Here is a 27,882-nt window from a genome sequence, read left to right on the forward strand (position 1 = left end):
GTTACAGCATGGTTTAAAAGCAAATAATCAGGAAAATGACTGTGGATGTCTTCTTCATAAAATCAAATCCCTGCCTCAACGTCTGACTTTAAAAATTGCTAAAATATTCACCTATGCCCAGAAGCTTGTCCTGGAAAATTTCAGGGCAACCAGGAAACAGAATGTTAAAGCTGCTTAAAATGCTAAGCATGTATTGACTCCAAAGTTTAAAACCACGTTATGGAAGGGAAATATTATATAAAACTTTAATGCAGATAGGTTTTGTTCAGTCTATGTTTCACTACTAAGCAGCAACTATTGACTATGCTTACGAAGCCAATTATTCTTAAGGATCTGTAAAACAACATTAGCAACAGAAAGAAAAATGAACACAGCTAAGACCACAGCCAGGCAAAGCTTTGCTCAAGAAAGCATTTATAACAGAAAATTCTGAGCACAGCACAGTTACCAATCTGTGCAAGTCACTGCTTTAATACTGCATCACAGAAGCAACCACAACTTAAAGAAACTGCCTGTTTATTCGTGCTTCTTAATGTATTTACTGATTCAGGCCTACAGTTGGGAAATTACATGCTGAATTAATTGCTATAAATAACTGCACAAACTCTAGAAACGCTGAGTACTGGGTGGTAATTCTGAGTAGGGTAACAGGGTAAGTTTGTCTGACCTGTAAAAGCACTGGTATCACAGTTCACACATTCACCAAGCCAGAATCTCATGACTGAGCTGCCCACCCACCAGACTGCCCAGAGACACCTTAGGTAACTATTTCTGGTCACCAAAACCTCCACTGTAAATAAAGCAGTATGCACTCCTCAGAAAGTACTTTTCCACACTAGTAGAAATTCTACAGGAAAAAGGAAGACTAAAGAACAGAAATCAAGGAAAAAAAAATGTTCAGAAGAGCCAGTTTCTTCTCTGGGTTGGTGAACACATGAGTTATGACTAGTTTAAGAGGCATGATGAAAAATTATCTGACCACCCTTGCTCAATACTTTTACCAGTCTTACGAGTTGTTACCAGTGTAATACTAATTATTCTGAAGGTTACATTTATCAGTAGAATTAAGGTAACTGCAATATTGCACATGAGACACAATAAACACTTGGAAATGGGAGAGAGAGGAAGGGCAGATCTTACAGGAAACTGATGGCAAAATTGGCAAAATCCAATGGGTAAAGACAAGTAAAGAAACAAAACAAAAAAAGTTCCACTGAAAGACAGGGAAGCGTGGATTTGTGAGTTAGGAAGGAATAACAAGTATTTAAGGAAAGGTTTCTTCAGCCCTTGCACCCTAACAGTTTAAAGATGGAAACATCCAGAAGGATATAAAAATTATCATGAAGTCCTAAAACTCTAAATTGAGATTAAAAGTGGCTGACAGGCAGATCCAATGACATATATGATCAGAAAAAATAAAAAGGGAGGTGAGAACAGAGGAGAAAAAAGAGAAAGACAGGGAAGTATCTGTGAAATCCACAATTAAAAAAAAGAAAGAGCAAAGATCTTCTAGACAGCTGGAGGAAGTCCAAAGAGTTACAGAAGTAAAGAAGTGCTGGAACCTTAGCAAGACAAGGAGCATTAAGACAGACACAAGGTATCAGAGCCATTACACTTCAGAGCAATGGATAGATAGCCTAGACTCCAAGATAAGTCAGCTGCAAACAGACATTGTGTGAACAATGCAACCTGACAAGTTGTTAATATAAACTGAAGTAACTGGAAATTTTATTTATTAATATTTACTGTTTAGAGTATGAACCAATTGTTTAGCTGCATTTTTATTGTATTCCTTTGAATCCTAAGCATTGGAGTAGGAAATAAGGAAAAATAATACATAATTTCTCATGGGTACCTTAAGAACTAAATAAAAAGACAACAAGGGTAGCAAAGGGGCTGACACACTACAGTAATGTTGGATTTATGAAAGACTTCACAAGGGATTAACAGGCACCATGGACGTGTTTGCAGAAATGCATAGTGGGTCACAGAAAATACTTCAATGGAATATGCTTGTTATCTATGATCATTAATCTAAGAAATACTTTTTTATTCTTTGATTTTACACACGCATGCTCACAACTACATGATTTGTTAACATATCCTAAATAAAAAAAACACAGCTACAAACTGCCTATTTTTGTCACTGATTTTCACAATCAAAGCACACCTGCCACTTTTGTTCCTAAGACAGTTTCAGGTAAGGGACATGCCTGTGATACTTTCCTTTCTACCTTACTTGAGACCTGTTACATCATTCTGTATCTTGACCCCTTCAAGTAACAAAAATTTTTCCCCCAGCATTTTAATACTTCAATTTTTCTCCCCTGTTACACAGAGGAGGAAGATGAAGTACAACAAACCACAGGAAGTGAAAACACTTCTCCCACCTTCTAATTTATTCATGTGTATTACAGATCTGTGGAGGGGAACATGGAAAATGGAAGACCAGTGTTGATAATTCAAGCTGCTCTGAGTGATGAGGGCCCTTACCAGCCTAAAGCACTCCTAACCTTTCAGTCAGACCACTGATGATTATTTTCAGTCCCTCTTAAATTGTGAGCACCAGAGCTAACAAGGTTTGATTTCCTACAGGTTGTGTGTTGTGGTTGGCTAAATACTGTAAAGAAATCTTTCCTGGTATTTGTAAGGGCCATCCCCTCAGTAAATACTCTGGAGCTGAATAAGCTTAAACCTGCACTCATCAGCTCAATGGAAGCATTTACAGAATCTCTCCTCTGCAAAGATGTCTGCTTTCAAGAAATATGTAAGAACTTATCTGTCACTAGGAGTGCTACTCCTATGGCAGATCTGAAAACCAATCTGCAGTTTGAACAATTTGAGGAACAAAGAAAGGGAACAACACACAGATACCACAAGCTACAGCAGAACAGGTATTCCATAGGGTTTATACATACAGCTTTTTTAAGCAGCAGGAGAGACTACAGTGCACTGGGTGATACATACATGTTACCAAGGAAGAACTCTTTTTATGGCACCTTTCAGACAAAAGTCCCTCGTGCAATGCTCCATGTGGAAAGATTTGGGTGCTGCACCTCTGTAAAGCATGAAAAGCAATGAAAGCCAAGGATGTGGCAGGATGTGACATGGGAGGTGAAGGGTGGATTTTCCTAAAAACTCCCAAGCACAACTGAAATGTTCTGATCCAGGCTAGCACACAGCAGAAACAAACACAAGTGAGAGCAATAAGCCTATTTCAGACTTTTTCTGATTTAATTTGCATACAAGCTTGGAAACAGAAGCAAAGCTCTAGTTCTTTCATAAGAAGAGATACTGCTGCATAAGCAAATACCATACAACTGTGGAGGTGGAGAATGGAAATAGCTTTTGGCGGCTATCTCAGGTTTCTGGTGCACTCCAAGAGACAAGGAGACAGAACAGTTCAAGCATCCCTTTAAGATGGCCAAGTTGATAATAATCTCTAAAGGGCCATAATTTATCAGTGTTCTATAGCAATCTGGAACAGTAACTTCTGATCCCAACACAAATGATATCAAAACAGACAGCCAAGCAGCTTGTGCCAGCTTTGTGTCATCTGAGAACAGTGTGGCCTCAAGAATGTCTGCAAGGCCACAGATCTGATTCCTGCTGAGGTCTGGGTAGGTTTCAACTCTTTGAAAGAACAAGGTATTTTGGGAGAGCCCTCATGCTAAAATTAAGTTTCTTGGAGTGGGAGCAATCTGGGCAGCTAAATGGATCACGCATTAAAATGGCACTTTTCTACTTCTCTGCAGGTTATGTTTTCATGGATGTCTTAAATCTAACATAGCTAAAATACTGTCTGCTTTTGTTCTGGTCAGTCTGGTGAATTCATCTGAGTTTGGAGCAGATACAGAATAATTCTCACAACCAGAAGCATTTGATTAACTTAAGAAGTTGACATATGGCTTATGCAGACAACAGACTTAACAGACTTCTAGAGCTGGAAACCACCTTTTTGCTTTAGACTTCATGTTGAAGAACAGCCTCAGGGAAGCCTGAACACGGCCCACACCCACTGTTTCTTATGCCAACCAGCTGCTTGGTACTGTGCTGAGGCACTCTCATGTGGCAACTTTCATGGGCAGTAATTAAAAAAAAACATGAACTGGTAAAGAAGTTCCCCAGCATCTTATCTGTATCACTGTATTGAGGATTATGGTCAGCTATGTGCAAGTAGTTTCTAAGGCACTGGCTGGCCCAGACTTCAATAGATTTAGATTCTATTTTTGATATGGCAATATCATGCAGAGGTAAAACCTCTGCATTATGAAATTTGCTGTTACACTGCAAGCACCCTAGAGAAATAAGTGATTACCTCATTTACTAATGATCCATGAGAAACAAACTCCATATGTATACTGTTTCTTAGCTACTGTTCTAGCTACTCCTAACTGAGCACAGTAAATACCTAATTAAATTAAATCTTCAACAAGCCTGAGAAAAATGTATTGAAAGCACTCTGCTTGATTACAGACATTGGTCTAAAGTAACAGGCCTACTGATCTGGTCAACTTCAAGCTTACCCACTTCATCCAATCTAATTTCAAAGAACAATAACTAAATTTTAGTTGGATGGCCTTCCTTGCTCTCCAGGGAAATAATCTGAAGTAACTCTGGCTTCAGGTGGCATACAGAAAATACTTAATAGGTCAAAGAAAACATTAGTTTTGTTGCAACTATGGACAGAACAGTACATTAAAAATGCAGATATGGTTTCCAGTGCAACAGCTGCATAGTGTTGCTGACAGGGTCATATCCCATAAACAAAATTTTCTGGTGGGCTCAATAAACCTGTTGTTCTGCAAGTTCAGGATGATATTAAAAAACATATTTCAATAAAGGCCTCCATAAGTGGAAACCAAATGAAAGCAACTGAAAAAAACCCCTGCTAGCTGTGTCTAAATATAGAGGCTGCTTGATTTTGTTATGCCTTGTGCCAATCCAGCATTAACCCTTTGTCTACTGGGCAAGACATCTGTCTGAAAAGAATTTCCTTAATTAAAGAAGAATGAACATTTAAACTGACTTGCTCTAGACTCTACAGAGTAATTCAAGGCTTACCACGTCCACTGGTCCCTGTCAGTTGTCTGAACACAATTCAGGTCAGTAATATCCCACTGCTGCTATCATCCAACAATTGCTCTAGCCACTTACATGAAACAAGCTGACGATCTCAATTCTGTTTCCACTAGAGATGCTTCCATAACAGAGACACATCAGTAACACATGCAGCACCCCTGCTAACAGTTACAGTAGACAGGCCAGAAACTACTAAATCAGCATGATTAACATGATATTATTGAAGATCACAGCCCTGCCTATACTAAGCAAATTGTGAAATACTCAGTAGCATCAGCTAGTACTTGTGTGGCTCCACAAATGTTTGGTTCACTGCAGATTCCAATACAGACTGATCAAGTCAAGCAGTACTCACATACACAGAACTAAACAACATTTCCCTCCTCATCTAATCCAACCCTCTGCTACTGCTGTTAGCCAAACAAAACAACAGTTTTGTGCAGAGATGCTAAGGCTAGCTCTGGAATTGATGCAGTTGGATTAGCTGGGCCAAATAAAAGTTGGCTTTTTAGCTTTTAGCTTTCCTGTGGGTACAATTCTAATGTAATGATCCCCATTTTAATAGGTATCCCTGCATAGTCATACGTTATACAAACGTAACTAATATTTCAAAGCTCCATTTTCAAATAAGTTAGTTAAGCCTTACTCCTTACTGTTTCTTCACAACCTCAATCCTCTAGTCTGTTAAGACACCTCACAGTCTAATTTCTAGCTTAATACAGCCACGGGTGGTTTATATTAATCTGTTTTTGCTCCAGTTTTGTCCCTAAATTTGAACAGCCATTAGCTCCTATTCTTATATGCTTTCCCCAGCACTTGTAAAGAGACATCAAATTCAGATTTTGCTCTGCAAGCTGAACAGGACAATCTCTTCAAGTCACTTCTCCAATGCTGCCCATTTATCTGACCATCTTCTAAATATTTTTTTGCCTGTTTAAACCAAACCTTTTCAAGGGATAGAGGCAAGAACTACATATAACATTCCAGATGAGATTTCACCAGTCTTTATACAGTCTTTCCAATCTCTGCTGGAAATAATTAATCTGGTAAATCATAGGACTGAATTTGTGACCAAGCATCAACATTCTATTCATGCTGATCCCTGAGAGTACAAACACCAATTCTTTCCCCTTTTGTGTTTTTAACTACCAATCCTTTAAGCACCTTAACTTGCATTTTGTACTTCTCAAAATTTAAATATCTTTTAATTCTATCCTCAATACCATCTACTTTTTTTTGCATTTGACATGCCAATAATAATCTGTATCATCTGTAGTGTCAACATCTGCATTTGTGCAAGAAAATTTCACAAGTACATCCTTCTATTCTCTGACTTCTTGACCCCTGCCCTGCCCCAATCCTGCAATAATTCACCAGGGGCATAAATGCTACTTCTGTAGTTCAAGGGGCAGTAATGACTCTTTTTTAAAAGGAGTGTCACTATAAAAGCAGTCCAAAAACTTCAGGACTGAAAATGACTTACACTTATGTTATATAATAAAGCTAAATTTTACACAGAAAAAGTTGTCATCTTGTTTTATATGATAGCAGCTTACTATTCTTCCCTCATCACACACACCTTTTCAAAGTGTTAAGAGAGGCTAAAGAGTTTTGCAAAGGTAATTGGTGGTTTGATATCTGAAGATCAGAAGTCTTACACAATGCAGCTTCATGATAAAATGATACAGTCACTAAAGAACAATGTTGTTACAGAAACACAGTATTTGCATAAAAGGTTGATCTGCTGCCAGTAGGTAGAGAGCAACACTTCCAATAGTTTTACCAAGATACACTTGTCTAAATTGTCACTCAAATTGAAGACAAACTTGAAACTGCCTGTTTTAAAAACAAAATTATTTTGTATCTAGCCAAACCTGCAGATTTAACAGTGACAAAGTTAACACACTTTAAAATGTAACAGAAATTCAGGTCACGTTTTCTGGGTCTTTCATCTTTTTTATGAACAAATTTCCATTTTTTTTTTTTACTTTGGACTCCACACAAAGCAGAATGCCTTTATATGACCTTCAAGCATCATAAAATGTACAGGGAAGTGGGACATGGCTGGGACTACTCATTTCTGAGAATTATTACCCAATGACAGGAGTCCTGCTCTTTTTCTTTCTCCTGATCATAAACTGAATTCCCATCAAAAACAAATAAATATTTGTTGTTTACAGGAAAAAAAATGCCTCACAGGAAAATACACTAAATTAACATATGCTTTTTCTATAGACAAGTTAGATAAGCTTCCTTGGAGATGAGTATCAGTTTTTTTGTTAACACATGATTTTTGACATCAGGTTGTTGTACACCTCAGATGTACATCACACACTCTTTTCCAATTACGTTCAGTTTTGTTCTAGTTCTGTAATTTTAAAGCTCATCTTTAAAAACAAAAAGCCCTACAGACAGTACAGGAAGTGAGATTAAAGAGAAGTCTCTTCTGGTGACAAAATTATACAGGCTAGGAGGAACAAGAAACATCACCTATGCAGAAGCCTTACCCTTCTACGCAGTCTGTCCCTTTCTTCACGAATAGCATTCATGGTAGCCTTGGTCCTGTTCAGCTCCTCCTCTTTGCTACATAGCATGGCTGTGAGGCTCTCATTCTCTTCCCGCAAGCCAGCTAGCTCCTTTTCCCATCGAGATCTCTCTTCAGATAGATTTGGATAAAGGTCACGTCCCAGTACACCCTCAATCTCTTCTACAGTCTGCAAAAATACAGTCATCAAAAAACAGAAAGAAGAAGAAAAAGACAATTGAACAAGACTAATGGTCACAGGACAGAAGAGTGTAACAGGCAACTATATATACACTTATATGCACATACCCAGGCCCACAACACCAATCATCATCAACAATATCAACCAATATCAAAGTAGTATCAAAAAAAAACCCTAAACAAAAATTATTGCTTATTTTGTTTGATAGTTTGTCCATTTTATCAAAGTATTTCATACTGACCAACACCAAAGCAAATGGATGTTTTATATGCTGATAAAACATACGTCACCATGAGTGACAGCAATTCAAGTACTTTAATCTCAGAACAGTTTAAAACAAATTAATGACTTCTTGGCATGGGTGATCACTATGCTCGTTGTTTCCCTGCCTGAGCAACAGGCAGAAAGTAGCAGTCTGTGAATGTGCATGACATGGGACCTTTCTTAAGTTCTAGACCAACTCCACAAAAGGCCAAGAGTGGGACAGTGAAAAACCAGGACTCTCTCATATCCCCTGAGCATGTTCTTTCCTAGAGAGGATAGAGAGATAAAAGAAAGAAAACTGGCCTTGGCTAGGCTTACATTATACAAAAAGATGTTACAACCTCTCTAGTGCCTCAAAAAGGCTGGGTTTCTCTGGGACATATAAAGCCATTCAGCATTTCCTGCCCTATCCCTTTGCTCAGAACTGTGCCTTGCAGGCACCATTCAGCATGAAGGATATTCAGCAGCTTTCAGTGGATGAAACTCCATTGACAGAGTATCTACACTACAATTCTGTTTACATATTTCGTAGTAAGCTTGAATAACTTTTTTAAAAGAGCAATGCCTCGCAACATCTCTGTAAATTGAAAGAAACCACAGTTCTCCCTCACATTAATTTTACCTGGACCTACAAGTCTCAAAAGATGACATGGTAATTTATTTCAACACAACCTGAGAATAAGTTCAAACGCTGAATAAGCATAGAGCGGCTAATCTTAGAATGTGAAGAAAAGCTCTGTAATGGCAAGAGCATTCTCTCTTGATGAAGCCAGCTTTATTTTAAACAGTCCCTCTTTGTTGCTGTCTTCTTCTCTCCCTTCTTGCCCCAAAACTCCTCTCATCTTTCAGACACTTGGTCTGCTGCTTCCTCACCCCTCTAATGCCAAGTTCTGCGCTGCCTCCTTCTTTTATATTCCCTATGCTCCTGGTGTTGCTCTTCCAACCCCTCCCTTTCTTCAGCCTCCTCTCCTCCTCAAAGCACTACTGGGGGTGATAAATCTGGAACAACATTGAAAGAGGAAGGACTGTCATGAGAAAGCAGGAGCAGTGGCTCAACACCACAGAGGTATCTTCAGACAGAGAGGCTGCTGCTGTTTCTCCAGACTCCATTGCTACCATCTGCCCACACAAATGCAAAATTCAGGCAGTGACAGCATCAGCATGGGTCTGACAGTCATACCAAGGGCTGTCCTACAGTCCTTAAATGAGCTGAGGGACCTTTCTGCTTGCTTCTATGCTCTTCATTTTGATGTGATAGATACCCTTTTGCTGACCAAGCTATTGTCACAATTCTTCGGTTTGATGACCAACATGCTACCATTCTCCATGGTAAATAAAACATAAATATCGTACATGGATATATCTATGTAAACTACCAAGTCCCTTGTTTTTCTTCAAAGCAGTATTACAGAGCAGTTTTATCTGGCATGCTGCTGCACAGCAGATAAACTCAGGTATAATTTCATGGATTACAGGATTGAATTACAATGTCATGTTCCAAGCACAGGGCTGGATGTCATATCATAGTAATTTCAGTCTTGTCTCTGACACTGCTATCACTACTTTCTACTTTAGTTTCCTTCCAAGAGGTGTCATGTTACAGATATGATATCAGATGAAATCTGCAAATATCAGGTTTAAAAGAAGCAAAAAGCTGCACTTTTTCACAAGGCATAACTCAATGGTATAAGTGATTCCTACCAGAATTTATGGAGGCCAAAATATTAGACGAGTTAAAAACACATTAGATACAAACATGAAAGAAAATTCCACTCAGTACTATTAAGCATCATTTCTGGCTCAAGAAGTTCCTAGACCCACCTTGTGGGAAGCATCTTTAAAGGAAGGAGGAGGACATACTATGCATGTTTTTTTTGATGTGGTCTTTCCACTGGCATCTGTCACTAGGCAGACAGAATTCTGGTCCAATCCAGTGCAGCTGTTCTCATGTTCTAAATGGTTCCTGTATCTTTTTTAAATTAGTAGAGTTTTAGCAGTAGGTAGCTGCTACTGATAGTCATTGACTCTTCAAAATATACAAAGCCTTAACCAGCCTACTTTGTGGAAATTTTCTTAAACAAAGTACAGTTTTCTAACTGTTCAAACAATCTGATAATCTCATTTCAAGGTTTTTTCATTCTTTGTTGGTCAGAAACAACTGTGCTAGCCAGGGGCACATGATTTGTGTAAAAGAAGGAAAAAAAAATTACCGGCAACAGTGTTACATGAAACCCAGTGAAATCTAACCATCAAAGCAGAAGCATTCAAAACATTTAAATTAGTCTATGGGTGAAGAAAAATCCAACAGTCAAAGCAAAAGACAGAATATTTCAGCTTTTCGTTCATGATTCCACCTGTTTTAAATCTCTCAGTTCTCAGTCTGAGGAAGCAGGAAAGGAGAAATGACCTGCAGCCATGGGTGGAATTGTGGAGAGAGGCTCTACGTGTACATTTTTCTATATTAAACACATTGGTGACACACTTCGCTAGCACATAATCAGAGCATGCCAAGAGATTCCTATCTTCCTGAATGGTTAATAACCCTAGTATGCTATCACTTGTCAAACACAAACAATCCCAGGCTTTACATCACAAGCAGTGGGGAGAAGCCTTCTCCAAAAATGGCTATGCATGCAGAGATCACATGAAAATAAAAGGTCTGCGTTTTGGACCAGGAATAAGTTGGTGACAAGTTACTTACCATTATAAAAGTCTGATTGTGGTTAATTTGCACCAACAGTAAATACCAGGGTTAAAATAAAAAGCTTGAGAATTAAGATTATGGCAGCTATTTTGACATTTTGTTGAATCCACCTCCTGCAGAAGTTTTCATCTCACCTCACTTCAGAGACCTCTGTGGAACTCACATCTGTTTTCCAGGATCCACTACTGACTTCTGAGAACAGCCCTAAAACTCCACATAAGACTGGGTAAATTCAAAGTATTGATCCTAATCCTTTGAGATGCTCAATTAAACTGGTTTAAGACCATTCTCAAGAGACCCAAAAGTCAGTGTCTCTCTCTCTCTCTCTCTCTCTCTCTCTTTCAAATATACCCACACTGTTCAAACTACTATTCAACATTAATTTATAGGCCATTATATTCCTCAGGCATCACCAGGGACAGAGCAGACCTCTCCCCGTAGTATGCCAAAGGGCTGCCTAAGCCATCTAGAATGGTCAAAGAGCTCCCCACTGCTCTCTGTCAATATATTTGTTCTTAGATAAATGAATCACTGGTGCCTTTCCATCTGACAAAAAACTTGGTCAGCCCTTTCCCTGTATATAGTAAGATATTCTATGGTTCCCCCACTCTCAGGTTGTGAATTGCAACCCCTTCATTACCTGTGCTATCAGACAACCCTCTTCTTGTTCTGTTAGATGCACAATAAAACCAAGACATACAAGTATCAGTTGAATTATCTGTTCCTGTATCTGGCTTATCTCATTAGAATTAATGTACAACACATGATTTGTGTTAAATAGTAGCTTCATAATTTAAGATGTAAAGTCACAACTTATGCACAGTTTATGGCATTTCAACTTCAAATTTCAGTATTACATATTGTGTTTTCAGTTACCAGTCAATGACTAGCTGTGTGACCCTCAGCAAGTGCCAACTTGTTTGATGGATAACCTTCAGAAAGCATATTAACTGCGGAGTATCCCCCACTTCTCTTATCTCTGAAATGAGCATAAGCACAATACATTTCTTATTTGAGATCAAAAGCTCCTCCTGAGCCTTGGAGAAATCAGTCTAAAACAGGTGTACTACTGCTCACACCGTGGGCTGGAGTTGATTTCTGTGAAGAACTTTGACACCTTTGGAAGTAAAGTGCTATCACTAAAGAATGAGATCAGGTGTCTCAGGCAATGTACACACTGCATTTAGAGCTTCATGCTACTGTTACCTTAATGGCTAAATCACAATGTTCACTGGCGGTAGTGAGTTGTTCAATATGTCTATCCACTTCTGCTACCGATAAACTGCAGCTGCTTTTCTTCCTTCCGCAGACAACATTTTCCAGACCTGTCAGCACTCTTTGGAGTTCAGAATTCAAGTCACTACAGTTATCTAAAAGAAAGCAAAACAAAGAAATTATTGAAACAATTAGTGACTCAGTGAGAAAACAAACTGTAACCCAGGAAATGCCTGTTGCAGAACGGCTTGGACTGATACAGTTCAAGGAATGCCCTTGCAATCTGCCACTTCTTCCTCACCAACTGACAAGCTTAAATACCATAACCACATCAACTGAAATGAGTTACCTCCCATCTGACAAGTAACACCCTCCTGACTTATCTGAAGTGTTCATTTTTTCTTCAAAAACCTCTCTTTTATGAAGGACAACATTTTAAGACACCACATGCTCACATACTATGCCATTCTTTTTGCCATTCAGGGCCCATTATCCTGATTTTATTACCCTCAAAGGTTTTTCTCTGTAAAGTCAACATTTTTTCTGCCTGGTACATTCACTCACATTATAACTTGACATGTTTCAGAGGAATTTTTGAAGTTATAACTTAGGCACTGCCTAATGCAAAAAGTCCTGGTGTTTACAGAAATGTTCCCCACTGACTATATTAGAGCCTATGTTTCACTTTTGTAGCTGTTTCTTCTTCAAATGAAACTGCAGAATATTCATGGATAGTAACAGCATACCTTGTTCCTTGCTACGTTCCACACTACAACCATATTAGCAGCATATACAACAACGCTATTTTAATTATAAAATGTGGCAAAGAATCACTTTCTTTTCTGTCTTTAGGCAAAGCTTTTTTAGTGCCCTGGGCACTGACGCAGAGTCCTCCATTTCCGCAAAAACAAGTGGGTCTCAGTATCTTGCTAGGTCACTTCATAAATTATTTTTGTTTTTCTTAGGTTCGTATCTGGTGATAGACAGCGGCATTCTTAAGGTAGACACACAGTAGAACTTCCCCTTGTGCTGTTTCTCAGATGTGCTAGTTAGTATTTCAGGTTTACTAGTTAAGAGTTTAAAGTAACTACTGACTGTACAGTAGGACACAAGTGGTGCACTATGAGACAGCAGTGCACCAGCAGTTCCTGTACCTGAATAAAAACAAATGGCAGGCATTCTTGCTGGAGGGAGTTATTTCTGTACCCCTGTTGCAAGCATTTCACCATGGTCAGAATTCCCTTAGTAGCCTCACAGCTGTGATTCTTACAGGAGACTGAAGTACTATGGCACTGAAATGTGTCTGAAATTTAACAGACATGAAATACCAGATTATTGTAGATTGCCTTGAAATCTCTGTACAAGAGAAGACTGAAAGTGGCTGGATGCAGGTATCAGATGGTCAGAAAGTAAAAAAACTATAAACTAGTTACCACAAATCTAACTCCACAGCCTAATGCACATAAAGGTGAACCTATTGCTGACCAAAAAGATTAACTTAGAATGATGTCAACAGTATTGTATGAAAAATCTGAATGGGCAACACAAACAAACCTTTACTCTTGAAGTCATTCACTAATTACTGTCTAGCAGCCACTCATCTGTTGTAATAATATAAAAAATCCCTTTATAATAATACTCATTTATGAGCAGCATATGACATGCAGGCCGCTTAATTGTAAAAACCTCTGTTTGGTTTGCTTTAACATCTTCTGTAACAGACACATTTTGTCCATTTAAACAACTTTCACAAGACCTTGTATGCTGTTTTGTTCCTACAGTAACATTTTCCCCAGAAAATAAGGGGTTACAATAATAAGAACCCCATTTTCCACAGAAAATCAGTACAACCCAACCACAAGCTCTGCAAGACATACGGGAGAGCATACATAGTTTTAGCTCTTGGTGTTTTATTGACTGTAGCAATAGAGCAGTGTATCCACATGTATTAGGGTATCATGATGTATTACTGTTTTTAGTAAGTCACTGATGCTCATTTCATTAGGGCAGTAAACAAGGTCATGCACATAGTTATTAGGTCATAATTTTTTATCTTTCTATATCTGTATCCAGAAGGGTAAAAAAACCCCCACATATTTGTGCATATATACAAGGATTAATTTTCACAGGAATATGGAAACAAAACCCAAAAAGGACAGAGTCTATGTATAGAACAAAACCAGATTAAAAATGCAAGAATCCCTAGGGTTAACATTCATATTTTATCTGTTGCTATATTTCATTTTATTGCCATGTTTCCCACTGTTAGCAGAAGCTTGGATAATTTTCCGTTAATGTATACAAACCCTGCTTCAGCTCCACCCCATAAAGAACAAAATCAAAGCCCTAACTCCAAAATAGATGCTGAAAAGTAAAGTCTTTTTTTGTCATAAAAAAGAAAAAAAAATTAAAGAAAAGTCCTCATGTTAGAATCTGTTCAAATAGGAACTTATTATTATTATTAACTTTTGGAAGTAAAAATATACATTTTTTTAATGACATAAAACCCTCTCCTAAAATGTCTTGACTCCATTATTATTAATATTGTTCTATCAATGTTTCTAGAAATTTAAGACACTGAAATAGAAATGTGCTGTGGCAGGTCTTGCATTTATAAACTATTACAGCTCCAGAGCTGGTGTACTCATTCGAATTTAAGAAATCATACAGAAAATCTCTTTTATATGGTTGTTTACAGTATCAACATGTTTTCTATGTTATTAAACTCCTCTTGAGGGCAATGAATACTACGCCCAAGTCAGCCTACTCTCAGGTCCATTCCTCTAAAAGGCACTGTCCCGGAAAAAACAGCAGAAAGTTCTTAATAACGAAGTGCTCTGCTCCAAACAAGTGGAAACAGTTTTAATACAGTTTCTTAAGTACAGAAGCAAATATTGCATGTTGCAGTATAGCCATCATAGCCCCATATAGAGAAAATAACTTAATATTTAAGGATCACAAGTTCTGCAACAGGGCTTAAGGCTGTTATTTCTATGATTTCCTAAACACTGCTTGTATACAATATCACCTACAGAAGCTCCTAGAATAAAATGAAGACCAACTATTTGGCTTTAAAATTAAATTAAGAGAAAAAGTATTCTGAAGAGAATTCTGGAAATCAGTCATAGTGAGGACTACACCAGGCTTCTGCTAGTCTACAGCTATGGTGCTCAGCAATTGTGCCCAAACAAAACATTATCATACTCAAGCCCTAGTATCTGCTTATGCTTATACTGCCAACTTTACGTAGTAATTATTCCATACTTGGACATTCTTCAAATGATCACTAATTGTACTTGAATGACAAAACAGATGAAATTCTGAAGGCAAGATGGTTGCTCTTTTAGTTTTTAATTTAAAAAAATTAGTAACAGACTGTCTGGAGGTACTCCCTTCTTGCACTGTCTTTGAACACCTTGTGTTGGATTTATCCTTGCACAAATCCATTTCAGTAAGCTATCCCTATTCCATACTTTAAAAAGGCTCTCAGATTTCAGAAAGTGCAGACACCCTTTAAAATTAGGCTGTAAAACAACCGGACAGACAGTTCCATTCCCCACACTTTTTTCCCCAACGTTTACTTTGTCTACAGTTCCTTCCTAGAGTTAGACTACTTTACACTTTATGTGTGTAAGATACGTAAATAGCTTTCTCCCCACCCTCTTCTTTCCCAAAAGTCATGAGCAATCCTGAACAATCATTTCATTTTAGACTCCATAGCTATTCTACATCAAGGCACAGATGTTACTTCACGTACAAGTTTGTAGTTGTGAAGAAGTTCAGCATTTGTTGTGATTAACACAGCCTAGAATTATTTATTTCTTCAACAAATGTTGGGATTTGCATTTCAAAGGCTATGGTGCCTTTCTGCTGCGAGTAAGTATCATGTCAACTAAGAATTGCAACTCACCCATGTCTGCAGTGACCATGGTGGACTGATTCTCTGGTACCGAAACAGAATTCTGGTCCATGCTGCGTGAGTCTTCGTTAACCTCATGCTGGCTTTGGCTGAGCTCTGACCGCAGCTCTGAATACTCATCTTCTTCCCTGGGAGAAAGCAAAAAGGCAGAAGTAAAATTTTCTGAGGAATTATGTTTCTCTGTGACATTTATTTCGGACCTATAAGCTGAGTCATGGAATACAATCCACACAAATGGTTTGTCCAGCCAGGAGAGAAGGTTTCGTACCCTTTACTGCAAAGCAACTGTGCTATGCTCGTAACACTCACTTGCAGCAGTCAGTGCCTGGTCTCCATCTTTTAATTCCCAAGTTCATTATTACTCCAGACCACTATACAAGGAAACAATGGGTGGAACTGAATGCAAGCAAGGATGTGTGGAAGGAGGACACACACTGCTCTGCAGTAACTCCCCAACTGACAACTCTTGATCAGTGCAAGTGGCACTGATCCCAAAGTGGATTAGCAATTAACAATTTTGGTTTCTTTCTAAATTCAAGGATGCCATCAGCTTGTGTTCAAAGCAAGCGTGCACATGCACATACCTGCATATCTGTATCAAAATATTCTTGAGGACAGGGAGGTTTTTAATTTTCTCAAAAGGAAGAGATCAGATGAGTATAGCACTGAACTGCTAGAGTTAGTGGAAAATAAAACCCCTCAATTACCTAGGTTTTAACTTATTTGTCAAGCTGGTTCTACTAAAATAATTGACACAGAATACTTTAGGCAAAGCTAATGAGCTTAAAAAATTAGGGGCTTTTCCCTCCTGTCTCCACACAGAGAGTTCAAAGCCCTGGAAAAGAAGATAAGTAAATGAATAATAGCTTTAAGAACATTTGTACACATTTTTTCTTTTGATCCGCTTGCTGATTCGACCCAGAACTAATTTTTTTTTTACTTCTCTAATAACTGTTTTGACATTATGTATTTTAAACATGAGAAAACCACCAGCTTACTCAGGTGCAGAGCCACTCTGATAAGTAAGCAAACAGCCATCATTCTGTTACACACTAAATGAGATGTAAAGATTCATTTTGCTGCGGATTCAGCAGGAATGTGTGAGAACATAACTGTCTGAATTTGGAAACAGTAAGAAATAGCAAAGAGCTATCTGGCAATCTGCATCTGGGAGGGGCACATGTAGTGTTAAATCTGCCCTGTGTATGCTACACGGTGATGAGTGTTTCTCACAGAAATATTGCCGGATTTAGCCTGGAGGTGTGCCTGGATTTGCCAGGCAAAATAACAGAGACAATGGCCCACACATACAGGCAATAATGACAGAAGTAAAGCCTGATCTCAAAGTAGCAGAGGTGACAATTTACGAACCAGGCTAACTTGGAAAGGAATTTCAGCTTGCTTGACAGGCAGGGTTCCCCAAGGTACTAAGATGTAATTTCTACAGGAACTATTATGGTCTTCTAGCGCCTACATTTGCTTCAGTGCAAAGAAATTTTGACTTGATCAGAAGTGCTTAGTGACTACTATTAAACAAAAATGTAGGTCAGTTGGTTAAAATTGAGATTTAGATCAAAGAAAGGTACCATGCAACAAACATTTAAGAAAGTGTGAGAAATAAATCATGAATAGCAGGAATGAAAACAGTGTAATGAAGACACGTAGGCATGAGTTAATGTTCCATGAACTCGTTTACTATTAGCTATGGCACAAACCAGTATAATTAGTTTTAGACAAAAACAATTACCAAGCACTCAGTTACAATTTTTTTGATCTGAAGGTAATTAATCTTCACATTTATGAAACAATTAGTCCTACATTTTTTAAAAACTGAATTACCTCTACAAATGGATGAGAGGCTGTACTGATGATAAAACAATGCCATACACAGAATAATTTCTGACCACCCTTGCTTTGGCTCTTTTTGCACAGATTTTCTGTTTAAAATCCAGCACAGTTTTATCTAGCTAGCAGCAGTGTTGTTTCCTTCATTTAAGAACCCTCAGTATCTTGGGGCAGCTTAGAAGTATGTCACATGGCAGGACTCACACCACTCTGACGGCTCAAGCCAGGAGTCAGTTTCTGAATGAACTAATGCTTCTAAGACTTGACCAGAAAGATCAGAAATCCACTTCTGGTGAAGTGACAGCAAGGGCAATCTGTCTCTGTACCACCAGTCTCACAGGGGGCACACTGAGGGCTAAAAATACAAGCAGAAATTTGAGGGAATGATGTATCACAAATTTTGTTGCCTTCAAAAACTGAAGTTGGCAATAACAGAAGGTACTCTTTTAAGAGGAACCTTTCCCCAAAATGGCAGAAGAATCCTCTGGTGGCACAGGAAATGCAAGGAGCTTAGCAGTTCGTGACGGCTAGCTGAACTGCTGCTACACCACCCAGAAGGTGGAAGTATTACAACTTGCTTGTTGCTGCCATCATTTAGGGCCTGGCTGGAGAAAGCAGGTATTTGTTCTCCTATAGGCTCTGATGGTTCCCAGTTGCTGGAATGTCATCCTGAGTTGGAGACAATTAAGATCAGATCAAGCTGTTCTAAACACAGACTGAATTTTGGGTTGACATAGCACTTCGGGATATGGTGTAGTTGAGAACCGTCAGTGTTAGGTTAATGGCTGGACTATATGATCATCAAGGTCTTTTCCAGTCTTGATGGTTTTGTGATTCTGTGATCGGCCTGGCATCAATATGGGAGCAAAAAATTGTGTTTTACAGGTATATCTGCATTTATTGCTTTCCTCGTGTTTGAGTGTGACCAAGGATGAAAACTGCTGCACAGAGACCAAGAAAAACTTGATCAAATAGCGAATAAAATGCTGCACTTTCAGCATCAAAGAATCACAGAATCATTCAGGTTGGAAAAGACCCTTGGGATCATTGAGTCCAACCATCAGCCCTACTCTACAAAGTTCTCCCCTACACCATATCCCCCAACATCTCATCTATCGACCCTTAAACACATCCAGGGATGTTGACTCCACCACCTCCCTGGGCAGCCTATTCCACTCTCTGACCACTCCTGCTGTGGAAAATTTTTTCCTAATGTCCAGTCTGAACCTCCCCTGTTGCAGTTTAAAACCATTCCCCCTTGTTCTGTCACTAATCACCTGTGAGAAGAGACCAGCACCAACCTCTCCACAATGTCCTTTCAGGTAGCTGTAGAGAGTGATGAGGTCTCCCCTCAGCCTTCTCTTCCTCAGACTAAACAGTCCCAGCTCCTTCAGTCGCTCCTCATAGGATTTATTCTCCAGGCCCTTCACCAGCTTTGTTGCCCTCCTCTGCGCTCGCTCCAGCACCTCAATGTCTCTCTCGTATTGAGGTGCCCAAAACTGGACACAATACTCCAGGTGTGGCCTCACCAGTGCAGAGTACAGGGGGACTATCACCTCCCTACTTCTGCTGGTCACACTATTTCTGACACAAGCCAAGATGCCGTTGGCTTTTTTGGCCACCTGGGCACACTGCTGGCTCATGTTCAGCTGCTTGTCAGTTCAAACCCCCAGATCCTTCTCTTCCAGACAGCTCTCCAGCCACACCTGCCCAAGCCTGTAGCCATGCAGGGGGTTGTTGTGGCCCAAGTGCAGGACCTGGCATTTGATCTTGTTGAAGCTCATCCCATTATCAATGGCTCACGGATCCAATCTATCCAAGTCTCTCTGTAGAGCCTCCCTATCCTCATGCAGATCGACACTCCTGCTTGCCTTGGTGTCACAGAATCATCTAGGCTGGAAAGCCTTGAACATCATCTAGTCCAACCATCAACCTAACACCGACAGTTCCCAACTACACCAGATCCCTCAGTGCTATGTCAGCCCGTCTCTTAAACACCTCCAGGGATGGGGACTCCACCACTGCCCTGGGCAGCCCATTCCAACACCTAACAACCCCTTCTGGAAAGAAATGCTGCCTAATATCCAGTCTAAACCTTCCCTGGTGCAGTTTGAGGCCATTCCCTCTTGGCCTATTGCTTGTTACTTGGTTCAAGAGACTCATCCCCAGCTCTCTGCAGCCTCCTTTCAGGGAGCTGTAGATGGCGATGAGGTCTCCCCTCAGCCTCCTCTTCTCCACACTAAACACCCCCAGTTCCCTCAGCCGCTCCCCGTACGACCTGTGCTCCAGACCCTGCACCAGCTTCGTTGCCCTTCTCTGGACATGCTCGAGTCATTCAATGTCCTTTATGTAGTGAGGGGCCCAAAACTGAACACAGGAATCAAGGTGCGGCCTCAGCAGTGCCGAGTACAGGGGTCAGATCCCTTCCCTGTCCCTGCTGGCCACGCTATTGCTGACACAAGCCAGGATGCCATTGGCCTTCTTGGCCCCCTGGGCACACTGCTGGCTCCTGTTCAGCCGGCTGTCAATCAACACCCCCAGGTCCCTCTCTGACTGGCAGCTCTCCAGCCACTCCTCCCCAAGCCTGTAGCCCTGCTGGGGGTTGTTGTGGCCCAAGGGCAGCCCCCGGCATTTGGCCTTATGGAAACTCCTCCAGCTGGCCTCAGCCCATGGCTCCAACACTACCACACTCACAATGCCATTTGAATTGAATCCAAGTAGCTTCCACCTAGTACACATTCAGAGGCTAGAATGAGACCTCCAAGTCATCATGTAAATATGACTAAAAATGCTATGTGTTATTTCTTGTGATGCGGTAGTCTATTTACCCTTCTTCTTCCTCATTAACTCAAATACAACCTACTTTCTGATTATATTTCAGATTAAAAGCTGTAAATCTGAACAAATGATTTTACAGCAACAGGTTACAAGCTTCTTGACAACTGTTTCAAATAATTCTTAGCAGGCACCAATATTAAATACGTATTTTTGTTTGGTATTGTTAAAGTTGCCTATTATTTTTGGAGTTGCATACATGTACCCAAATGACCACTGGTTTAGCAATTCGATCTCTTCCTTCTTCCTTTTGCTGAACCTCAATTTGACATCGAAGAAAGACTGTGAGTCATAGGCCAATGTTGTTTCTGTACAACCAACTCACAGATGATTTTGCCTGCCAAAGACATGATTAAGAAAAAGAAGAGCTGAATTTGAATGAATTTTAGGCAATACTAAAAGCTTCTGAAGTCAGGAATACTTACTTTAACACAGACATAATTTCCTTCTAGCACACTACTGTGTAATTTGTAAATCCCTTATGTGCTTCAGAGTTATTGGGTGTATCCTTTTAGTCCGAGTATTTACAATATGACTCTACAATTGGGAAGATCCATTTGATCAGCTTTGCTGTCTTCTAAGTTGTACACGGAGAGAAAATGGGAGTAGGCATACACCTTGTCAAAGAGCAGAGAACCTTTGCAATGCAAAAACATTGTCTTCTACATATTGAAACAGCAGAAGTAGGGGTAACAGGGCCACTGGCATCCATTTGACATGCTAACAGGAGACCCAAGCTAGCACCACTCAGTGAAAACTGTTCATTTGAAAAAAAGATGACAAAATGTGCTCTGCACAATCACCATAGGCTCTTCTACCCAGCAGTCTTGCAGAGTTTGATGAAAGCCTGTGACTTAAGTTTTACAACAAACACAGGAAAAATACTAGCCACCTACTCCCACTCCCTCCCTAATAATTTGGTAAGAAGAGTAAGACACTGCCACACAATTGTAATTCTCCAAGAAAAAAGAGGCAAAGTTTATGTCTCTAAAGCATCCTCATCCTAGTAGACCACTTCTTTAGTGTCTTTTTCTCCCACATTGCTACATTCTTGAGCTGGTAGTGGGTAAATTCTGCACTATCACATATGAATAACTAGGCAAGCAAGAGGCTTGCACAATATGAGTATAGGAAAATCTTGTTAGCCTTAATCAGTTACAACCGTATTTCAACTTTTTTTGGTGAGGCTGGGCTTCCTAACCAGCTGGGCTGTCCAGAGCAGCAGCAGGGAGATGAGACAACTGTAGATGAATGTTGGCTTCCTCCCACAACCATGATGACCTCATTTTCCTTTGAGAATGCTGGAAGAATGTAGCACAAGAGCAGCAGCTAACTTCATATGGCCTCACATACGGAACTACTTGCACCCAAGAAATGGCTAATAAACCTAGAACAACCCTGAAAACTTCTAAAAATACTTTTGTAAAATTACTGTTACTAAGATCAGCATATCAGATATACCTGGGAATTGGCACAGGCATTGACGTGTGACTTAAGATCTCTTCTAGAGCTGGCATTACTAAGCCATATGAGCAAAAGCTATTATACTTCAAGCTGTGTGAAGCCTCTGACACTGCAAGGGGAAAAAAAAATTAACACCAAAAAACAAAAGAGAAAAATTCTCAGAATTGAGAATATTAACTAGCTTATACAGCCTGCTAACACTCCTCAAACTGTTGCAATACCTTATTCAGATTCAAACACACTTTCTGCTTACTTTCTGCCCTATTTTCTGAGGATACTACTCACATTCAAACAGAGAGCGACAAATTTAAAGACAATACAGCTTAAGGAGGAGAGTCAAATAACCTCCATGAAACATCTTTCAATTGTTTCCAGAATATTTTTGGGTTCTGGAAGGAACCATCAAGAATGTCATACAGCAGCAGTACATCAAGCTACATGTTAGTTTATTTTTTACAGCCTAAAAAGGATACATGCAAATACTGAACAATCTCTGGGGAAATATTTATCTGTTACGGAATTAATGTAAATGCAAGAATACTGTTTCTAGAAAGGCAGACTAAATTTTTTGATAGCACAAGTAAAGCTTCCACCCAGTATTACTCGAAGCTATCTAAGAGTCAAATCAAAACTGAAATCCCTCCTGTGTTCTGGTTTAGAGGAAAGCATAAATGTCAAGGCCCTAGCAGGGCCCCAGAACCTTTGCTCTCAGGACTGTTGTGTTCCAGCTCCTGTGCACACAGTCCCCATAGCCAAGGGTGGAGTGCTGTGAGTCACACCTGTCCTAGCAATTACACCACCCTTGCTCTGTGGGATGGAACAGCTTCTCAGGAGTGACGCAAGTGGGTCCCAGAGCCAATTTACAGAAAGTCACAGCAAGAAGTATCAGTTTTTCTTCTTTCAGTTGTCTTTACAAATCCTATGGAATCCCTCCAATTCTACCACTGCTTTTCATTTTTAGGAGGAATATTACTCCTCTGTTCCCTAGACATTAAATTATTGGTCTGCCAAAGAAAATAAGCTATTCCAATCATCAAAGGAAATTTAAAAAAATCCACTCAATTTTTTTGTTCCTGCTCAGAAAACCAGAACAAATAAAACCAGTAGAGGCATCCTAGCTCTCATACAATAAGACCAAAGAGGAGGGGCATGACACTGGTGTGGCACCTCTTGCAGCGTATTGTTCTCATGCCTTCAGAAGCCTGCACCCTCTGAAAGCGCAGAAAATCTGCACTTTTCATGAGAAGCATCATGCGCTTCCCATCGAGCTTGGTTCTTATGCCTCGCTTTCCTGTGCATGCCATGGCTGACTTGCTCGTGGACATGGTTAAACATTCACAGCATCTGCCTGATTCCAGTATTTTGTAACTGAAGACCATCTGGCATTTTGCTTGCCACAGGGATGCCCAACAAACATTTTCTATGGATTCTATGTAATTTTTTTCTTAAATTCATAGAGTTCTGCCATTAAAGAAAAAAATAGCAATGCAGCTCTCATGCTTCTCAGATTTTGCTTTTCAGCCAGTCTTTTGAATTGGTAGAGCTTTACCAGAGAGGAAGGCAGGATGGGCTGCCAGAATCATGCTGAAAAGAAAGGCGATTCACAAGATGAATGGGAAGGTTGTCTGCAGAGGTATCAAGCATGAATGAACAAGGGAGTCACAGGGATTTTTTTTCAGAGAAGTACTACTAGTTTAGAAAATATGTGAAAAATCTCACCATGATCATCACTAGATACAATGATCTCAAGAGCTGGCAGTATTCATCTTAATGTTAACATAATGTGATTCTATCACTGCTTTTATAGTGGTATATATTCATGATGATACTTTCTCTTATTTATGGTACACCAAACTTTTTTCTTTTTGCATATAAGTATTATCATGAAAGGTTGTTAGTAGTTGTAACATTGCCTTGTGCTAGGTGAAATGTTTACACAAAACCCCAAATCAAGCAGTTCTCAAAAAATTACAGGTAACAGGCAAAGAAAACAGAAAGTTTGCTACATGGGTAGAGCACGATGTCAACATTACCTATGAGTGTCAAATCTAATTTGACATTCTCCAGAAAATCCACAGATTCTAGTAGTTGCAACCTTACAAGCTAAACTTTAAGCAGCTCCTTCCTCATTCTAGTCCAACCTTCTCTAAGTTCAAAATAATGGGTAAAAGCAAGTGAGGAAAAAGAACTGTTTTCCTGTAGTCAAATGTGGTTTATTTTAACACAGTAACAAGTAATGACCTAGTCTAATAACTCAAGCTTTGCTGTTCCAAGGACAAGCAACAATGTGACTGTGTACCACTGTGTTTTGTCACAAATACCAATATAAGTAGATATAAAACCTACTGAAATCCACTTCAGCCACATTTCTGACCACAAGTGATTTGGCTTAAGTGATCTACAGGATACCACAAAATAAAGTTAAAAGCACAAACTCAGGCTGGGTGGTTACATGCTCCTTTATCCACCACTGCTATCACTTGTCTGGTACCCTAGCATGTATGCTACATTAAAGGAATATTTAGATGGCACAGTGCAGCTCTCTGCAGTGTTTGTTAGGGCTTTGCAAAGTGTGACTTTTCCAGAGAGAACGTAGCACTTTTAAGCCTTGGGATGATTCTCTGCAGAACACATGCCTTAAATAAGGGCAGCTACTCAGTACCAGCCATAACAAGCCTAACCACCTTAAGATCATCATCAAGTTGTATTTAGAGTATAATTCACAACATATTTTGCAACATTCTTGCATTGGTCCAGAATTTCAAAGAAGTTGCTATACCTTATTGTTGTCCCCTGCAGTCGATCAATTTTCTTATTTAGTTCAGCAATGATACTGTGCAGCTCTGTGATTCGTTCCTCATAGCGTAGTGTTGTTCGCTCCTGCACATCTTCATGTTCTCTCATTAGGTGGGATTGTTCACACTAAAGCAGAGAAGCAAGGAACAACGTGTCTTATGAATGACTGCACAGAGATCAGATAGAAGGAAAAAGAGCACATTAATGGTTTTCTTACTTTTCAAGCCAACAGTGTCTTAGCAAGAGAAAAGGACAGATGCAAAATATTGACAGGTGAACAAAGGTATGCAATTACAAGGTTTTAGGCACTGAAAGACTATGTAGTGTACTTTTATTATTATCTTTTTTTCTAAAGGGCAGAAGTTGCCTTTCCTGCTTGAACAAAATCACCATCTGCAACTCAAATAGCTATAAATATCTCATCTTTGGATCTGTGAGATTCATGATGCATCATGAAACTTCAAGGATCCTCCCAACATGGTCTGAATTAGAACAAGTCCTAAGGCAGAAACCACATTATTATAAAGAAAAGTAACCACACTTCAAGGTTATGACTTCTTCCCCAGTATAACTATTTGTTTTTATAAGACTTTAAGCCAGCATATTTTTTATTATTTTAATTCTCTACAATAAAATGCTTATTATTTGAACAATTAAAAGGCTACATGGCTGCTTGTTTTTTATATGTATCACGAAATCCTCCTTTTGGTTTCCAAGAGAAATTTAAATCCAGCTTCTCTGGCTTACTCTTCATGCCAACACTCTACTTACAGTAAACAATTACAATTTACTGCAACTATAATCCAGCAGCGCATGATGACTTAAGTTATGCTTCATAGTGGTTGGAAAGAGCAAGACTTCTAACATTTTTCTTCTGACCCCCTGCAGGAAAGTCAAGCCTGCTTGCAACCGCAGAACAGCATGTACTACGCTGTCAGTAAAAGAAAACTCACAAGCCAACTGACAGTATAAAACCCATACTCATTAACTGAAGACCTGCACTGTAATAAGATCCTAGTACCATAACTATAAATTGTAGCCTTTAGAAATCTGTGAGGTCCTCCAAAATTACTGCACCAAAACTCAATTTTTCAAACCAAGTAAACACTCTATAGAGAGGCAACTCCCTCAATCCTTTACATCATAAACAGAAAAATTTGCAAGTATGCCAGAATTTTCATAGTTTGCCCTCATATTTTTTGGCCACTGACATTCACAGCTGGAGAACATCTTCTACATAAAAGGCTGTTTGAAAACTAAAATTTTTATTGACCTTTGATAACATTTTTCCTTTCAATTTTAAATAAGATTTATTTAAGTATTTTTAAGTTCCACGAATATGCACATTGAAAGGTAGCCCAGATATGAGAGCACCCTTCCACGGACTACAACAAAATAGTTTCTTACTCCAGCTGGAGTAAGAAGCACTTTCACCTACACTGAGACAGACAGACCACATCTTCACATGGAAGAGGAGAGCAAATGGTCATGTTTTGGAAGACCAATAATGTTCACCTGGCCTTTAAGACTTCACAATGGCAACTGACATGGTTATACATGTATATTATAACATCTATTGTAGGATCATTCCACAATTTATTTCTCATGTTGCTGTATCTTAACATCATATCTGGATGAAGAACTACTATGGCTTTCAAAGTGCAGAAATAACACTGAGAAAATGTTTAACAAAAGCTTTAGAACAGATTTAAGTGCAATAAAGAGTTGCTTACTTGGCCTTTCTAAACCTAAATTTCCTCTGACACACCTAAATTTCCTCTGACGTTACTTATGCATAATATAGATCAATCATTTGTGTGCACTGTTTTTCTTCTTTTAAACCAAAAGGATGTTTCAGATGTAGTGTGCAATAATTATTTTCCGACAATGAATAAAAATCTCACAACAATGTTTGTCTTTCTAAGCTGTGCGCTGAAAAGCTGAATTTGTCTATCTTGACATATATGGACTCTAGCTAATGGACTGCAGTCCCATTATTGGACTTGCTTTCTGTTTTCTCCAGCCATTTCTCAGTCACCATTTTTCAGGATAACCATCATTTACTGTGAAACACCACCAGCCTGGCAATATAAGACAACAGCTTCACATTTAATTTTTTTAAAAGGCTCTTGATAATCTTGGGCAAAAGTAACTGGAAAAGGCAGAAAGGAACCTGCTGTGAAAGACAGAACATGATGGAAAGGACTGCTGTGCCCTGTAGGTGGGTACAGAGTTACATCTCGTAAGTTCTGGTCAGCCATTACAAGTCTCAACTGAAAAAGGCAAAACCAATGAAAACATAGTTCAGTATGAATCCCAAAATGCAGCAATGGAAAAGTCTTCTGGTCACACAGGACTGTTCCTTATTATGGCACATTCATATCAAAGCTTAAAAGTGAAAAAAAACAAATGCATGTTTTGGTACCCATTGCTAAAGTATTTTTCTGGGATACGGAACCTGTTCATCATCGTCTTTAGTTTCTGTGTCCTTTGAGTCTCAGAACAATCATCTGCCACCAGTTCCTATTTGTTTCCAAGGTGTACACACGCAGCTCTTGGAATTTATTTGCATGACAGTCACACAAACTTTTAAGATAAATACCTTACACCCTTTTCCTCGTCCCTCTTCCAGCCTCATACTTGTTCTGATCAAAACCATTAAGAGCTCTAATGCTCTGACAAAGCAAACTGAAGGATAATCCACTGACAGGCTGCAAAAAATGAGAAACTGTTGAGGTCAGGAGAGAAGTTACCAGCACAGCCCTCAGTCTGGCTGTTTTTTGGTACAGACTAAAATGGTTATTTCAATTACAGTCTAAATTAGCAATGCCTGGAAACACCTTTGCCTGAGCTCTTGATGCTGGGAAACAACCACAAGAACAAGAAGAGTATGAGGTAGAAGGATGACATGAAAAAATTTTAACCCAAGGATATTATCTCAGTACTCTACTACCTGTTAGTATACACAAACTCCTAGCACAAGAAACACTGCCAGTGCAAACCTTTATGTTAAATTTGCAGTGTTCAGAGTA

General features: G+C 39.3%; 1 protein-coding gene across 2 annotated transcripts in view; it reads right to left on the minus strand.

Moving 5' to 3' along the window:
- The window catches only part of MCC (MCC, WNT signaling pathway regulator), a 207,653-nt gene that overhangs the window by 40,047 nt on the left and 139,724 nt on the right, over nucleotides 1-27,882 (minus strand). For both annotated transcript variants that reach the window (XM_026865351.1, XM_026865352.1), the window contains 4 exons: nucleotides 24,834-24,976; nucleotides 15,902-16,038; nucleotides 11,983-12,146; nucleotides 7,590-7,796 (listed from right to left, as the gene is read on the minus strand). In XM_026865351.1, the coding sequence (XP_026721152.1) occupies nucleotides 7,590-7,796; nucleotides 11,983-12,146; nucleotides 15,902-16,038; nucleotides 24,834-24,976 (651 nt within the window). The remainder of the gene's footprint in view (nucleotides 1-7,589; nucleotides 7,797-11,982; nucleotides 12,147-15,901; nucleotides 16,039-24,833; nucleotides 24,977-27,882) is intronic.

This window comes from Athene cunicularia (assembly GCF_003259725.1).
Source record: "Athene cunicularia isolate RWA chromosome Z unlocalized genomic scaffold, athCun1 chrZ_part1, whole genome shotgun sequence".
NCBI lineage: Eukaryota > Metazoa > Chordata > Aves > Strigiformes > Strigidae > Athene > Athene cunicularia.